At 38.7% G+C, this 18,967-nt stretch overlaps 1 protein-coding gene across 2 annotated transcripts in view; it reads right to left on the bottom strand.

Moving 5' to 3' along the window:
- Positions 1–1,237: 1,237 nt before the first annotated feature.
- Ttc33 (tetratricopeptide repeat domain 33) overlaps positions 1,238–18,967 on the bottom strand; it is a 36,277-nt gene continuing 18,547 nt past the window's right edge. For both annotated transcript variants that reach the window (XM_028875589.2, XM_028875590.2), the window contains exons 3-5: positions 15,576–15,657; positions 10,723–10,854; positions 1,238–6,157 (exon numbers count right to left, since the gene is read on the bottom strand). In XM_028875589.2, coding sequence (XP_028731422.1) covers positions 5,804–6,157; positions 10,723–10,854; positions 15,576–15,657 — 568 coding nt within the window. In that variant the 3' untranslated portion in view covers positions 1,238–5,803. The remainder of the gene's footprint in view (positions 6,158–10,722; positions 10,855–15,575; positions 15,658–18,967) is intronic.

Below are 18,967 nucleotides of genomic sequence, written 5' to 3' on the forward strand. Positions count from 1 at the left end.
CAAATTGAATTGAGCAGTACTTAAAATGGGTAATCCATCATGACTAGGAGAAGTTTATCCCAGAAATATAATGAATTTGGGCTGGAGAGATGGCTCAGCTGTTAAAGGCTAGGCTCAAAACCAAAATTATAAGAAATGTAATTGATTTAACATTTATAAAATAAATTATAAAATCATAAAGAGATCATTTACTTTTATTTACTTACTTATTTACATAAATACTTGGGTTTTTTTTGGTTGTTTTGTTTTGTTTTATTTTTTTGAGGCAGCTCTTGTTAAGTAGCTCCAGCTCGCCTGAATGCCACAAGCCTGCCCCTGCTCCCCAGTGCTGTGATGACAGGCATATGCCAGGAAGGAAAGAACAGTTTTCATCGAACAGTGTTAACAATTAAGTCAACAAAAAATGAACCTCAGCTCCTACCAAATATCACATATAAAATGAACATCAAAAAAACAAACCTAGTCACGAAAGCTAAAACTACAAAATATCTAGCAGAAATTATGGAAATTCTTCATGACTTAGAACTGAGAAAAATCCTACATACTGGCCTTCCCCAAGTTTACAGTGTCAACTTTCAGAACAGTGTTTAAAGAAAAGTACAGGAGAGAAAATATTCACAATACTAACTCATAAAGATTTTTAGCCAGTATTAGTTACAAAACTGAGTAAGGAAACCAAAATTTAAAATGGGGAAATTTGAACATACCCTTCTCCCCAAAAGATGTCAAGGAAGCCCATGAAAACCAGCATCAGGGACTGGGATGCAGGCCAGCTGGAAGTGTTTACCTACCCAGGCTTCAGTCCCTGGCACCATGTAAACCAGGTGATGTAAACCATGGTCACAGCGCCTACAATCCCAACACTTGGAAGGTGGAGAAAGGGAGATCAGTAGTTCATCCTTAACTACACAGCAAATTCAAGGCCAGCTTAGCCAGGATATGGGAAAGATTATGTCCAAAAAAAGAAACAAGGAAGAACAGCAGGGAAATGTATACTCAGGACAAAAACATCCACTAACCTGGATAAAATGATAAAGATGGACAATACCAAGATTGACAAAGCTGTGGGAAAACGAACACTTCTTTAGCAATTGCTAGTAAATACAAAACAAGGGAAATTTTGGGAAATAATTTGGGAGATCTTTAAAAGCTTCATAAACTTCCTTATATGAAGAGTCAGCCTTCATCTTACACATTTACCCAAAAGAAATTAATGCATATGTCCATAAGCAGAATGTGTCATTTGTACATATCAGCTTTATTCATAATAAAGCAAAATTTGAAACAACCTAAATGTTCATTATTACCAATAGTTAAACTGTGGTACATTCCTACAACAGAATACTAAGGAACAGAACAGAACATATTACTGACATACACAATAATATGGGTCAATCTGAGATGGAAGAACTTCAAATACACTGTGCTAAGCAAAATATGCCAGACATGAAGTACATACCATATGCTCTATTTATTTATAATTCTATAAAAGAAAACTCTAATTTGTAGTCACAGAGACCAGATAAGTTGTTGAATAGAGCGGGTGCTGGGGTAGAGGTGAACTAGAGTGCTTAAGAATTTTAAGAGACTTTTTAGGTGGACATAGGACTCCTAACAATGTCTGGGATAGGTAAATTTGTCAAGAACTTTTCAAACTGCAAACGTAACGTGGTTGCCTTTTCCTGTAACTAAATTAGTCCCTTAAAAAAACTGACAGAAGGGGGTAGAGGGTATCATAACTCAGTCCACATTCCTTCCTTCAACTTTGTGGTTTACTACCATTCCGAGGCAGCAGACCTTTAAATAGCATAAGCAAAATTTCCTGCTGCCTTGTAATAAACATTATTCATTTTCAATAAAATCTCCACTAAGAAAAAAATAAAAATTGGAATTTTTACATCTTGTTTTTACTAAATTTCATACTTTTGAAATAAACTCAAATCTTTATGAGAGCTTAAGGGAGTCCTAAATAATCTGTGCTCCTTTGCGGCCTAACTACTTAAGAGACAAGTCGGAGACATGGAGAATACACCACATGACTGCATACAGTGGCTAAGTAATACTGAACCCAGAACTAGGGAGGCCTCACCGGGCTCTGGGCAGCCCTGAAGCACAGGATTCCCCTTTCCTGCAAGACTCACAACGTAGCTGGAAGGAGGCATGACCAGCCCAGAGAAACAGGAGGAAGGGACCAGCAAGTTCAGTCCTGTTGACTAGGCTCCTTCTCTCCTTGGAAGGTGGGAGGGGGATCAGGAGTCCTTGGTTAATGGATGTTCTAAGAAGCAAGATGAAAGGAATTCATCCCTCCCTACCTAACCTGCTTTCCCAAAAAGGTCAATGCATGTTCATCAGCTTTCCACACTCTCCAAGTACAATTCAGGTAGTTCACACGCAGCACTCAATCAGGTATTCTATACTAGCTAACGGCCACCGTAGCTCCTGCATTCATGTGGCTAAGGTGCATGACTTCAGATACAATCTCCTTCATTTAATTTTAACTTACATGAGTAAAGAGGTCATTTACAACTGTCATGCTTTAATATGGTTTAAAAAGGGATTTTCTGTGTCCAAAAACGGCACCAATCATGAACTCCTCTGTTGGTGTCTCAGAAAAGTCACATTTTAACACACACACACACACTGATGATGATGGTTCTGTGTTAACTCCTAACTCATTTGGACACATGCTATGTCGTGAAACCATGGCCTAGAATGTCTACTACAGAGCAGGTTTTGAAGGGTTTCTGACTGAAGGAAATTAAAGAGCTGATTAATAATTCTCTGACTGCTGGGAAAGGAAAGCCAGCCTCTGGGTCCCTGCATAAAGCATAATCAGCAAACTGGCGAGGCTGTCCTGCTGCAGTCATGAAAATGCCAGTTTTCTAAGACAACTCCTTTTAACTCCTCGTTAGTTTTAGCCAAGCAGCAATAGCAATTTAAAATACTTGTGTGCTTATGCTGTCACATCCTGTTGTCCACAGGACCCAGCTGTAGTAGGTATGAGCTCGGAAATGCCTCCCTGATAACTTTTCAATTCTGTTAGATATTTAAGATACAATACTTTATCACCCAGGCACCTGCATTCTAGAGAGTAACATGAGTCTCAAGTTTTCAGGAATGATCTCAATGTGTAATGTACTAATAAGTATCTATACCATACAATTTTGAAACCAGAACAATACAAATCATATTCAATATAATTTTAACACTAATACTGTTGTTTAAGATCATTAAACATAATTATATCATTATCCCATGAATGTCATTTTTCTCCAGATTCATAAAAATGTATTATTCTAATGGACAAACTTAGTAAACTTTTACATACTCACATCTGAGCAAAATAATGAATGTGTTTTTCTCTTCCTGAATGGAATTATTAGCTAAAGTACCTTTTGGGGTCTGGAAAAATGATTCTTTTTCCATAAATCATTCTTCCTTTTTCTCCCCATCTTGTCTACTTTACATCTTATATCTGAGTAATAAAGAGACTAGCATGACCCACTAATGCCAAACCAGCTGAAACAACAGGTTTAACAGTCTAGAAGCAGCATGCAGGCCATATGGGGTCTTGCCTCTTTTCGGGTTGAAGCATAAACCCCATGCCAAGAGCAATCTCTAACTGACAACCATCTTTTAGTATCACAAGCAGTGACTTGATTCAGATAAAAGATTATGGGAAAAAAAATCTTTTCTAAAATCAGAAGGAAGTGAGAGGAAGTATTCCCAAACTAAGACAAGTTCTTCCTAGAATGGCTAGCATTTACTAAGCAGGGCATGTGTGAGGAACCATGCAAATGTTTCGTGTGTACTTTTACACAGAAAAAACAAAATCTACCAATCTAATTTCCAAATCTAAGAGGGAGAACTCCAAAACATAGGGTAAATCTGTTTGTTCGTAAATTACACAATAAACAGATATCCATATGTAACATATCAAATGTGACATTCATCTCTAGTCATCTAAGAACCCTCTGAGAATATCCCTTGCTATTTAACAAAATATGTATTTTTACTCGTTCTAAAACTGGACTTTCTACTCAGGGGCTAGATTTTTGATGATATAATTTAGGGGGGAAATATAATACTTTTTAAGGCAACTGCTGATTTCTCCAACTCTCAAAGAAAAAAAAAAAAGAACACTCCCTTAAAATACTTCTAAAACATATTATCCTCACAAAAATGCTGACCATACTTACCTGTCTCAACAGTTTTTGCTAAGACTGCATAACACAACAGAAATAACTTTCATCTCTAATGGAAAAAATTTACATCAATAATATCTTCCTGAGTATCAGAAGGGACAGCACCTGACAGTTGCGTTTGTTTGTTCTACAATATATACAATAAAAACAGTAATTCATGGCAATAATAGTATTGGTTTGTAGCTGTGAATGGGGATTTTTAATAAACTTTTTTCTTTTGTTCCGCTGTTTTTGTTTTGTTCTGAGGCAAGGACTTGCTATGAGTAGCCAGACTGGCCTTGAACTTACAACTCTCCTGCCTTAGCCTCCGACAGTGCTAGGATTACAGGCATTTTGCTTCCATATCTGCTCACTTCATGAGATTATACTACTAATCACATTCCAGTTCCTTGCTCGTCAGTCACATATTGACAAGCTAATAATATATCTGCCTTGTTACTTTTAAAGAGAGAGTTATTTTATACCTATTTGAAATTGTAATTATTTTTTCATTTCACTGAATAGTTCAAAAACAGCTATTTAGAAAGACGTTTATAAGTTGTTCACTGCAAATTTATAAGCAAGAAGTAAGCGCAAACATGTATTCCCAGCAGTCCCAGACACTGAAGCAGGAAGAGAGCCTTGAGGTCAGCCTGAGTTAAAAGTAAGACCTTGTCTCTCAAAAAACAAAACCAAAAAGGGAAGAAATGTTTTCTGGGTTCTTCATACTTTCAAAAATAAGAAAAAGAAACAGGAGGATTTAGCTCAGCAGCAGGGTGCTAGTCTAGCACGCTGGGGCTCTAGGTACACCCTCCCCCATAAAAGGGAAAAAGGAAAAAAACTCTGTTTTGACCAGGATAACATAAGAGGAGAATTTACTGACAATCTGTAAATGCCGTTCACCTTTACAAATGACTGACTTGTGATAAAGATGAGTCAACCTTAACAATGAAATTAAACATCATTCTGACACATCAGTATTCATCGTTAGCAAATACTGAAGAAGACGGTTACCACTTCTTAACTTTATAAAGTCAAAACAGAAGCACAAATTAGAACAAAAAATTTCAAAGAAATGTTCAGGATACACACATTTGCATGCATTTTTAGGCAAATTTTAAAATATTTCAAATGATAACTCTGAATCAAGATGAATGTCAGAAATATCTAAGCTTACACTAGTGAAGCAAGAAAAATGGAAGAGAGACAACAGCAGATTTCTAGGAGGAAAAGAAATCACATACTTCCTTTATCATAAAATAAAAGTCTGCAAGTCTACATTGTAATAACACTGCCTGTCAAGTTAACCACTATTCAAGAACACGCTTTCCAAATTGTATCTTTAAATGTACTCTCCCCATACAGTCAAATTAAATGTCCATCAGTCAAAACACATTTCACTTAAGATGCTATCCTTAAGTATAAGTTGCTTATAGAAGCACAGTCCAATCACTAAAGAATAATTCCACTACTTGATTTTTGTATTTTACAAACACAAGTTTTGCCCTTCTCCTCCAGAGTGGATATCCCTATGTCATCTAAGCATTAAGTAGCAACCAAAAAAACACACCCAAACCAAACCAAAACTAGATTCAAACATCTTTTCATTGTGTACTGCTTCATCGGGCTTTGATAAAGACAGAGCCATCTGGGGTGGAAGAGCCCTCCTCCTTCTCATTTACTATCTCCACAGTTCCAGAAGCTGACACAATAACCATGGTTTTATTTGCAGACACTGACTTCTGTTTTTCTGCAACAGCTTCACAAACAGCAACAATCTCATCGCTTTCAAAGTCATAGTCAGGGATTGACTCTGGTGAGATGTCTGTTCCTTCTGGTGGGATTTCTTTTTTTTCAATCCTCTGTGCTACTTTCTGCTGCTCCTGAAGCTTTCTTGCCCAAGAAAGGTCCTCCTTCCATAGTTCAGGGTTCATTGGATATATGTGGAGGGCTACTTGAAAACTTCGAATTGCCTGGGGGAAAAGATTTTTTCATTTGCTTATTTCTAAAAATCACCATGTTAGCTACAATTACAAACATACAAGTAGGTGTGGGTATCTATGCATCCATACATATCTATTCTAGCATACTACTATCATTAATTTTAACACAAAAGACAGGCCATCTGTCTAGATGATTATGGTAGAGAAAAACATACAGGTGTGAGGGGGAAAGACTAAGAACATGCTGATGGACTATTCAATTAGGGGCACTAATACTTAGGGTTTGAGCACCTTAAAAGAGTCAGACATTATGTCCACATAAGATTTATCCCTCAGGCTGGGTGGTGGTGGTGGTGCACGCCTTTAATCCCAGCACTCGGGAGGTAGAGCCAGGCAGATCTCTGTGTGTTTGAGGCCAGCCTAGTCTACAGAGCAAGTTCCAAGACAGGCACCAAAACTACACAGAGAAACCACATCTCGAACCCTCCCCCCCAAAAAAAATATTTATCCCTCAGATGCTAGTCACACAGTTCAACACAGGCAATTAAAATCATAAACCACATAATAAAACACCAAAATCATAGTATTTGTCCCAGTAGGTAAAGAAAAATATTTGACAAAATTCAGTATCTTTTTGTGATTAGAAAGTCAACAATCTAGGAACACATGGAAATAAAAGCCATGCAATACAACACTCAAGACCAACTAACTCTTCACACTCCACAGTGAAAAACTGGGCGATTTCCTGCAAGATCAGAACGAGGCCAGATCTTTCCATTTCTTTTTTTCAATTTTATTTTAGAGATTATAATATAATTACATCACTTCTCCCTTCCATGCTCTCCCTCTAAATGTTCTCATGCTCCTCCTTGCTCTGTTTCAAATCCAAGGCCTCTTTTTTCATTAATTGTTATTACATGCACATATGTATGCACATATTCCTAAATATAACCTGCTCACTCTGTAGAAGGTTACTTGTGTGTGTTTTCAGGGCTGATCATTTGGTATTAGACAACAATTAGTATGCTCTTCCCATTTATATTCACAACTGAACAGTAAGGTCTAGCCAGAGAATTAGGAAAGAATATAAATCATCCAAATGGGGAGGAAGAAGTAAAATTACCCCCATTTGCAGATGACATAATCTTACTTAGAGAAGACTCTAAAAACTGCACAAGATGATTGTCAGAACTGCCAGTCACAGGAGCAAGTGTCTAAGTCCTAGCTTACTCAGGAAGCTGAAGCAGGAGGATGACTTGTACCAAGGAAGTCATGGCTAGCCTGGACAAAATAGTGACTTTCAGTTACAAAAAAAAAAAAAAAAAAAAAAAAAAAAAAAAAAAAAAAAAAAAAAACAATAACAAAAACCAAAAATCTATGAAGAGTAATAAAAACCTCCCAAAAGCTGCAGTATATGAAGTCAACATGCAAAGCTGGATTGTGCTTCTCCACACTGAGAACTAGGTGACAGAAGATGGGAGGAGGCACTCACAGAACAGGAGCTGCTAGAGGGCGAAAACTTCCAACCTGAGGCCACAAAAGTGGCTAAAGGAAGTTAGAGACACAAATAAATGGATCGTATCTCCTGCTCATGTTTGGAAAACTTAATGCCAATAACACGCTCCTACTACCCACCGCGAAACTACAATACATACAATAGCATTTTAATAGAGACAGAAAATAAAATTCTGGAATTAACAAGGACTACAAAACACCTCACCAAATCAATTTTGAGAAAAGACAAGGCCAGAAGCATCACACTTCTTGATTTCCAGTATGTTACAAAGTTATTGTACACAAAACAGTAGTACACAGATGCAAAAAAATGCCAAGCTGGGCAAATGAAAGGTCTAATGCAACAATTGTCACAGTATTAAAACTACTAACTCAGATGAGACTGGAAAACATCAGGGAATTAAGACTTCTAGGTAGGCAGTATGTATCACATACTGACACAAAAATTCAAAAGGTGGTAATGCCATACGCCACACCTGAAGAGGCAGGCCCAAGCTAATTTTAGCACTAGCGGTTAAGGGCCACATGAATGAACTGAACCACTGTCCATAAAGAGCTACCTACACATTTTCCTACTCTTCTTTCCTTTCCAACTTCTCCAATAAAACTTAAATATCTCAGTAATTCCATTCTTTCATAGCTTTTTTTTCCTTACTGGGCCATTGTCTTCCATGTTCTCACTCTTTTACACTGTCCCCCTAAACTAGCATTCTCCTGACAAGCCTTGCCCTCTCTGCTTCGCTCTTGACCTCCTGCTTTCTCACTCTCCCATTCCACTAGGTATCTGTATTTCCTTAAGTATTTTCCAGAGAGAGGAACAGCAGGATACACTGATACGAAAGGGAAATGGGGGAGAGGAGCAGGAAGAAGGGACAGCAGCACTAAGGATATTTGAAGGAATGTCCTTGAGGAATTACTTTTATGTACCTAAAATTATAGATAAGGCATGTTAGTGTATTTGTATATATGTACATATATGGTTTAAAGAGTGTTATGCCAGTCAGGCTAATAATGCTCCCCGCAAGAGCCATAGACTGTAAGAAAAACTTCAGTACCAGGCAGAGAAACCCCCTTTCAAGATGTTGGTCAAGGTAGTCCAAGAAACTCCAAAACATTATAGGCGATTGATATTTCCTTTGGCTGCCTCTCAGAGGTGGAATGTTAAATCCCTATTGCTAGAGAAATCATGCACTTCAGATAGAGGACTCAGAAGGTCTGAGCTAGATCTGACTCAAAAGTCTTCTCCCAAGGATAAGCTTTCCTAGCACTGGAAGGTACCAAATAACTCACCAAGGAGGGGAAGTAACTGAAAGTCCTATCTAGCTGTGATGACTCTGAACCACAACAAGGACCAGCATGGCATATTATCTTAAGGGTGCAATAGTGGTACTCATATCTTAGCGGTAACCAATGGCTATCTAACAGGGTTTAAGGCCAGCTCAATGGGAAGGAAATGATGCCTGGTACTAGAAACCTAGCCAACTCCTGGGGCTAATGAGGTCATAGATCTTAGAGGCGACACTACTACTACTACTACTACTACTACTACTACTACTACTACTACTACTACTTTAGTAAGTCAACACTTTTATAACTGCACGTTAAATATTTATTCTTATGCAACAGTAAGTTAGATCTCACCATTCATCAAAAAAAATTTCCTGCAACAGATGGAAACCATTACAGAAAACCACAACTGGTCAAAATGCACAGAACCACTGATCATGAGGTTCCCAGACCCAATATATAGCCACAACACAACTTCTGACACTAAGAACCAGAGGCCATCAAGGAAGAGGGGGACAAGAGACTAAGATCCATAGGACTAGGAAATCTGATGTGAGACTGTATTCCCTAGAAAGCACAGAAAAACTTCACCCATTATACCTCAACAATATGGATGCCTACCTAAGACCAAGTAAAACACCAATAGACATGGTAACTGGAAGGAAGGGGTCAAGTTCACAGGGCCCCACCACTAGAAAGAGAACTAGAGAAAAATAAAGAATCCTGAAAGTGGGAGAAATAGTCATCTCTAGGGAGGAGCAACCTAACTGGCTATCTGATACCAATGGTTAGCCCTGAAATCACATTAACACTGAACGGACTGAGCAGGTTATATTGATATACTTGTGAGTTTACATATAAAACACACAAATATAATAACAAAGAAGAGGCCATGAATTTGAGAAGGAGCAAGTGGAGGGATATAGGAGAGGTTGGAGGAGAGAAAGAAAGAAGAAAATGATGTAATCACATTTTAATTTTTAAAATGTCAAATTAGAAAAAGAGAAAACACAAATGGCCAATAAACACGAAAGAATGTTCGGCCTCATTAGGAATCAGAGAACACAAATCAAAACTCGGTGAGATTCTTTCATGAAAAGCATGGAGGCTTTTTTTAGGGGAAAAACAAACAAACTAGAAATTGATCTATCATTTGACCCAGCTCTGATCCAGCTACAGCACTCCTGGGTACTCAAGGACACCAAGCAGACACATCACAGAAATACTTACACATCGATATTTATGCACCACCATTCACAACAGCTAAGCAGGAAACAACCTAGGTGTCCAACAACAGAACAAGAACTGTGGTGTGTATGTGCGTGTGTGTGTGTGTGTGTGTGTGTGTGTGTGTGTGTGTGTGAGAGAGAGAGAGAGAGAGAGAGTGTGTGTGTATGTGTGTGTGTGTGTACTGAATTTTTTAAGCTATAAAAAATGAAGTTATATTCTTCTTAGGAAAATGAATGTAACTGGAAACAATCATATTAAGGACATTAAGTCAGCTTCAGAAAGACAAACATGACATATTTTGTCTCCCCTATTGTTCCTAGATTTTATATAGTCACAGAAAGTCATCTATTTAGACATTAACGAAAATAAAAGTAAATTTGTATAGGGAAACAATACAGACTAACAGGGTGGGGTAATCGAGAAAAAGGAGGGTAGAGAGAATACAGGAAAACAAGAAGAGGCAGAAGGGGTATGCTCAATATACAACATGCGCCTGGAAGAAACATACTTTAAAAATCAAAATATAATTAAATCTGAGCATTATAACAATCACATTTCTTTACCAGCACTATCTCTCCTAATCCAAGCTGAGCACGACCTAAAGTTTGCCAAGACTCCCATGAGTGTGGGTTACGCTTGACGGCCATTTCTGCTGCATGTACTGCTGGAAACATTTCATGAAGAGACATCAGGACCTATGTGCCACAAAGAAGAAGAAACAAACCCCGTCATGAGCATATGTAATATAAACTAGCAAACTACTGGTACATATCACACACGAACAATGCTTTTCCTTTACAAAATATATTTTAACCTGGCACACAGCATTCCCAAGGATTTTATCCCCTACTTCACATTCAGTATCAGAAACTCTAGACCTTTTTTTCCCTCCTCAAATAAATAAAAATATAAAGTATCTCTATGTTCATCTGATCAAAACAAAGAGGTTGTATCTGAAGTCCAGGTTTCACTTACAGTTACTCTATTTATTTACAATGTATTTTTTAGGAAACACTCAAATCTTGTTGTTAAAACTAGATATATACATTTGTTCAACCAGCCATCCAGTCCCAAGTGCACATTTACTGTTGTGAAAATTATACACCCTGTAGGCCTAACACCTGGGCTTTTTAAGCCACACAAACCAGAAAATTCACGGAACTAGAGAACTGAATGCCCATAGGAAACAGTTGTACTTCCTTCATAATCTTTGATTCCATGAACGTTTGGAACATTCTTGACACAACACCATTCTTAGGTTCTAAATTAAACTCTTCATATAGTTCCCCACGAATCTTCCCTTAATCTACACATACTTTAATCCTGAATATGAAAGCATTCCAAGGAAGGACTTTACAGATTCTGCTTCAGTGGACCTAATTTATTTAGGTTTTTCCTCTATAAAATAAATCAAAACTGTTAAAGCATGCACCTTTCATTTCAGAGTATTACGAGAAAAATACTTGTTAATATAGATCAAGGCTGAACTGCAAATGATTAATTATTTGTCAAATTTGTACTGAACATTTTTTAGAGGCTGTTGTGTTATTTTAATTTTGAGAGTTTCCCTATGAAGCTCAAGCTGTCCTGGAACTCCTGACTCTCCTTGCCTTAGTCTTCCTAAACTCTGAATTAAAGCATGCACCACCACACCGGGCTGTCTAAGACGTGTAGTAGTCCTTAGACAACTAGATCAGGTACTCAGAGACTTTCTGCACAGAGTGTCTCCACAAGCATTAGAAATGCATATCTAATACAGATGCTAGTTTCTTACTTGGTAATAAATCACATCTATGCCAGCCTTTTGCTCAGTCCTATGCTGTTTCTTTTCTTTTCATGTTGTATGTGTTTACCTTGTAGGCAGATGTGACCTGGGAACTGCATTTCCATCCATGAGTCTTAGCTAACTACTGCTGGGTTGCCTTTCTGAGATCTAGGGAGGGTTAAGGCTTTGTTCCTCAGTGCTTCTTTGGGGCAACAAGCCCTGTGAGGATTGCTTTCTATCAAGTTGATTCAGCTTATACACTTATTTCTAAGATTAGCGCATTTAGAAATAACTAGAGAAGATGGAAACTTTGAAAGGGGGATTCTGCATTTTAACATTTTTTTTCTTTTAAACATCAAGATATATCTCAGAACATTTCAGTGGCAAGATTCAGTTCTACTGAGGAATCCAGCTTGCTATCAACCACAAAGTCAACAATAGGTTATATTCCTACACCAAATGTCCTACAAACCTGTTCAAATAAGCCAAGGCAAAACCAGAAAAGGCATTCCTAGTTTTTCTTTAATTCCTAAGGAGAAAAAAAAAATCTTTTCTTCCCTAGTTATCATGTCACAAACTTTTTAAAATGTTAACAAAAATAAACCAAAAAATCCTATAAAATAGAAGAAAAGAAGATAAGTATTGAAGATGTAAAACTACATGGTTCTTCTGATGAATCTGTCCTCTTTCATGTCTTCCAGGAGCAGCATCTCTTCAGTTACAGCAGCAGGGATCATCTTAGACGAAGGTTGATCATCTTCTGAATGCTGTTAGCATGTCTGAGATCTTCCAGACTGAAGGCAGAAGCCACAACTACAGGTTCACACAGCAAGATGAGCAGGCCCTCCCAGAGGTGCCATTCTTGTCAGCCTCCACCGTCTGCTGCAAGGCCTCAGAAATGGAGTGGTCGGGGTGGACCCACAGGTGTCTCGTGCCGCCATGTGAGTCACTGCTGATTGGTCTCTTAAGGCTTGACTCTTCCCATGTTTGCTGTCCATGCATATGTGCCTGGGACACACAGCCTAGGGAAGTTACCAGTAAGTCTGATATGACTACCTTTTCCACCTTTCGTTCCAAAATGTCTTTCCATAATTTTGCAGAAATTTTGTCTTTTTCTCCTCTTTTTTTCTTTTCCTCCTTTTTTTTCTTTCTTTCTTCTTCACCTTCTGGAAGTTCCACTCCCTCCCTCTTTGGTGACTGACATAAAATCCTCTGCTTAAGCTCCTTTGGCTGTTGGACACAGTACTTACCAATGGGCTTTACATTTGCACTGTTTCTTTTGTTGTTACTGTTGTTGTTTTTCGAGAAAAACTCTGTGTAGTTTTGGTGCCTGTCCTGGTTCTCGCTCTGTAGCCCAGGCTGGCCTCAAACTCACAGAGATCTGCCTACCTCTGCCTCCTGAGTGCTGCAATTAAAGGCGTGCGCCATCACTGCCCAGCCATCTGCACCATTTTGAAACCATGCTTTGACATGTTTCACAAAGGCCACATTAGCAACAACGTACTTGGTCTCACCTGTGACAAAACAGATGTGTTTCTGGTTTTCCTTTATTCTGTCAAGCAGTCTACAAGATGGTCTCAAGCCCAGAGCCAATGTGGAGTACTGTACAGCTCTGAAAGGTTCTTGCAATTTTGAGTCTTCAATGATTTCTAAGTTCTATTTTTCAAGCATTGTTCATAATACTTTATCTTCTGCCAGTACACTCAACAGTTCTAAGCAATTTTTGACCCAATTCTTTTTTATAACATTCAAGTTTTGCTTTGTTATAACTTACCACAGTTGTAATATCTCCCTATTTAGAGTCTGCCAGCCCTGTAATGACAATCACATGCTCTGGGATTATTAACTCCTTACAGGTAGACAGGATGGAAACAGCATACATACAATTTAATGTTATTCTTTTTTTTTTCTGTTTTCAAATAGATCAAAAGGAACATGTCTTGGGACAAAAATAAGCACTTAGAATTCCAAATGTCCTTCAACAGAAAAATGATCCACTGCCAAGTGTGCTTCCCAATCACTGGTCAAGCTCTTATAAACCTTCCCACGTTCTTCACTGATAATGTCATCAGGGTTTCTGGTCCAAATAGGATTTGCTTGGGTGAATGTTTCTTGATGGCTGTACCTTTTCTTTTCTTAATCTTCTTTTTCTTGTTACCATTCTCCTCCCCTCCCTCCTCCTCACCCTCACTCCTTCTCCACCTCTCCCTCCTCCTCACTCCCTATCCACTCCCTCCTCCTCCTCTTTCTTCTGAATGAACTTCTACTTAAGGCTTGCCACCAGACTCTTCTTCCTTGTTTCAGCCTCATGATCACTGACTTCTTTATCACACTCTTGTAGAGAGAGCAATGGGTTATCCAATAAACTGAGAATGCATCTTCATAATCTCTTTTATTATTCTTTCCTCTGAGTAGTCAGCTTGGTCTTCTTTCAGACATAGGCTAGCCTTTGTTACATGGCTCATAGGTCCCCTGTGGCAGTCTTCACTGTGAATGATCACTCTGCTAAAGATTCCCAAGCATGATGCTCACCATTATTATGTTTCATGATCACAATCACTTTCTCAGCAATGAAATATACAGTAAAAAACAGCACCAAACTGGCTAATCACAAAAGTATCTGCAAAGCCCCCATGAAGGCTTTCACAAAAGTACTTATGTTTTCTTTTTTGTTGTGTTTTTTTTATTTGTTTGGTTGGTTGGTTTTGGTTTTTTGAGACAGGGTTTCTCTGTATAGTTTTGGTGCCTGTCCTGGATCTCTCTCTGTAGCCCAGGCTGGCCTCGAACTCACAGAGATCCTCCTGGCTCTGCCTCCTGAGTGCTGGGATTACCACACCACAATGATACTTTTGGCAACAGTACCAAAGCTGTTGATCAAGTCAACACTGGTCATTCTAATTCCAGTATCCACAATAATGAGAGTTTGATCCTGTTTGCTAGGAATAAGAATTGATAAGGAACTTCTTCCCACAGTCTTGTTTACTGGGATCTGTTACACTCTCACATCTGATTTATCCAAAGCATCTGATAAATTTGAAATGAATGCCCCAAGAAAGATCTCTTTGAATAGAAATTATTGATAATCATGGGACATTAACTGGGTAATTTGTACATGAAAGGCAGTTTCAACCTCTTCCTCCTCATTGGTCAGGCTTAGGTCTGTGTTTCCTCAAGCATCTTCACTGAGTGATTAGTACATGCTGCATTAGCAGCAACTGTGGGATGCTGGAGCAATGGACCCATACCATTTAAATATGTGTGTGTGTGTGTGTGTGTGTGTGTGTGTGTGTGTGTGTATTCCAAAATACAATGCACCCTCATTTTGAAGAAAAATTAGCTATTGCTAGAGTAGATGATTTAGAGTCAAAGTAGAAACTTTTCACCTATTTAAAAAATGTACTAGTAATTTTATCTATATGTTATATCTTCTCAGAGCTAGGTTGAAATAACAGTTGACCTCATTGCAAAAGCAAATGCATTTCTAACTTTATAGACAAAACAACATTTTAAATAGTATGCTAAATTTGCTAAATTTTTAAAAATAAATTGTACTGGAAAAGAGAAATGAGAGCAGACGTATTTGTTCATCACTGTTCACGGAACAAGCACAGCATAATTGCATAGTAAAATCAAATTCCTTCTAATTGTTACCTGTGACTTCATCTCATAGAGGGTGGCATCATCTGGGGTCAGCTGTAGTGCTTCATCCCACTTCTGAATTGCCTCCTGGTATCTGTAATTGTTAAAGTTACATTAGTACCATATCTTAACTAAATCTTTTTCACATGTTAAATGTGAAAATAGGGAACCTGAAAATAATTACTAAGAAATTTTTTCTGTTTAGAAATTGATAATAATACTGTTATAAAAGCTTAGGCAAATTAAAGAAAGGAAAGGGAAAAAAACAACAAAAGAGAAAAGGACAAAATATAAATAAGAGATCTGACAAATCTCTAAGATTTTGGAGCCCAGGCTAGCAAGACGGCTCAGGAGATAAAGCCTAACCCTTGAGTTCAATCCCTGTATCTCACATAAAGGTAAAAGAAGAAAACTAATTCCACAAACTTTTCCTCTACCTACACACACACTATAGCATGTATAAACACATAATTAATAGTAATAATAGTAATAAGAAAATATATTTTAAAAGAGACTTGTGGACTGAGAAATCACTACCAAAATGTCTTTCTTTTTTATTTAACTTCACTGACGGGATATATACTCCAAAGGATTTGTCTTAAATGTTTGCAATCCAGTTCCATGCCTAGGTTCTCCTATAGAAATCTACCTAGTAGAGATGACAGTCTATCCTTGCTACTTCTATGACAATTTGGCACATCTAAATTCATCTGAGAGGAGGAAACCTCAATTGAAAAAACGCCTCCATAAGATCAGATTGTAGGTAGGTAAACTTGTAGGCATTTTCTTAATTAGTAGTTGTTGGGGGAGGGCCCATCCCATTGTGTGTGAGGCCACTTCTGAGCTGGTGGTCCTGGGTTCTATAAGAAAACAGGCTGAGCAAGCCATGGGGGACAAGCCAGTAAGCAGCACTCCTCCATCGCCTCTGTACAGCTCCTGCCTCCACGTTCCTGTCCTGTTTGAATTCCTGCCCTGATTTCCTTCAATGATGAATAATGATGTGGAAATGTAAGCAAAATAAACATTTTCCTCCCCAAATTGCTTTTGGTCATGGAAAGAACAATTATTTATTTTTGTTCATAACTATAAATATATGGCAAACTTAAGAGATGGGTGAAATGCACCCAAAATAATATGCAGACAACTTCTATTATGTGGTGGTTTGAGTGTGTCATGTCCCTTAAAGGTATATGCATGAACACTTGGTCCAGATAGTGGCACTGTTTGAAAAAGTTGTGCAACCTTTAAGAGGTAGAGCCTCCAGTTGTCTTTAGCCTACTGGCTATGGGTGGGTTAGGATTCTGTTGGTCTTTTCTGTGTCGAACACACAGATTGCAAGCCCAGTGCCACTCTGAGATCTTTGGCAGCAGTTAACTCTGCAGCTCACACACGATTGAGCCTGCATGATAATGAGTATTCAGAGACGGGTAATGTCTATGGGCGCTCGCCAACCTAAGACAGAGCGTGGCCTGGGCAGGCGTCTCCATGACAGGTAAGGTGACCTGCTGACATCCTACACAACCTAAGTCAGAAGCTCATTTATTAGTAAAAGGGGGACTTGTAGGGCCCTGGCCCTGTTTTGGGTAACTGTTGCCTTGCTTGCTGACCTTGACCTTGATATCCTCCCTATGCTAATTCCCTGCCGGGTTCCACCCTCCTGAATGCTTAAGGGAAGTTCCTTGTATGTGTATCCTGCATAATAGGCATTAGCAGCTTAGATACAAGATTGTAAAACATCAATAGTGAACTTCTGCCCTCCGGGGTTCTCCCATTGTGCTGTAAGCGTGTATTTAAGACCTCCTCCCTCCTTCAATAAACAGCATTCAGCATTTAAAAGAAAAAAAAAAAAGAGGTAGAGCCTCAGTGGAAAATAGATCACTAGGGGCTAACCTAAAACAAAGTAGACAGCCCTACTTCCTGTCTTTCTGCCCTTGTCCTTTCCCACTAGGATGTGAGACAAGAGGAGTCTCTGCACACTCCTGCCAATGTGGCGCTACCTTCCTACTGCCTAGGCAATGCTAATGAGCACTGTTCCTATTTCCAAGTACCTGAACATGTCTGCAACCCCAGGGCTGTGATCACTGACAATCTATGTCACAGCCAGTATTAGCATGTACTATCTTCTCTTTTTGTTTCTTGTTTTCTAGACCCTTCATTTCCCCAGTATGTGTTCTGTATGTACAAGACATAACACTTGATGGTAAATAACTGTTATTTATATATGTGATATATATTATATACTTATATATAATATATATTATATAGAGAGAGAGAGAGGTGTATGCACATGCTGACAGATGTGTGGAGGCCATAGGAAGGTGTCCTCCTTTACTGCTCTCTGCTTTCTTCACTTGAGATAGGTCCTTTCCAGGACTGAGACACCTAGCTTCTGTCAGGTTAGCTGGCCAGTGAGGTCTGGGGATCCTCTATCTCCCACCCAGCAATGCTGGGATTACAGGTACACATTGCCATGTCCAGTCTTTACGTGAGGGCTGGAGACCTGGACTAAGGTCCCTATGCTTATTCAGTAGGCATTCTTCCAAACTGGGTCAACCCCCACCTACCTCACATACTTTTTATTTAGGGAGCTTAGGAGAACAAGATTACTGTACAGATCATTGTACATTACACCAAAAGCAAAACTGCATACCCTTCATTCTCACTGAGTCTCTGGACTGTATCAAAAGCCACAGCAAGAGACTGACCTGAACCATCCAGGTTTTTTACTTTTTTAGTCTAATTATTTTTATTTATACTACAGGCCATGTAATTATTACATGGGCCTTAAATATATTTCTCATTTGCACATTATACTGATTGGAAGAGGCAAGTGATTTGTTAATTATGCATTACCAAAGGCTAACAGTCACTGAGCACTGACTATGATGCCAGTTACTTTACATTCATTATTTTACTTTACCCTCACCAGAACCCCTGGTGGCATTAACTATTATCTCCATTTTATAAGTGAGGGTGCTGAAGATTAAAAGGGAAGCTAACTTGTCAAAGGTAGACAATGCTGCAGTTACAAGGGTGAAGTAGGATTTGAAGGCCTACTGTAACAGCAGAGCCTAATGCTAAGCCACAACTGGATCCTAGGCCTCACAACTTCATCATTAGGCATCCTTTTTGAGTGGCCTTCAAGTTTTTGTAAGTAAACTCTACAGTGTTCACACAAGGAAGCTGCCTAGTGAAACCTATCTCAGAACACGTCCACTATATTAAGCAAAGTATACTGTATATAAAGATCCAAACCAGAGGCTGGGGGATACGGCCCTATCAGTAAAGTGTGTGCTGCCAAAGCATGAGGACCAGAGCTCAGTTCCACATACAAGGCAGCAGAGCAGCAAAGCTGTCCTATCAGCACTGTGAGGGAAGACAGGAGGAGCCCTTGGACTTAGTGG

Source organism: Peromyscus leucopus, chromosome 11 (genome assembly GCF_004664715.2).
Source record: "Peromyscus leucopus breed LL Stock chromosome 11, UCI_PerLeu_2.1, whole genome shotgun sequence".
Classification (NCBI taxonomy): Eukaryota; Metazoa; Chordata; class Mammalia; order Rodentia; family Cricetidae; genus Peromyscus; species Peromyscus leucopus.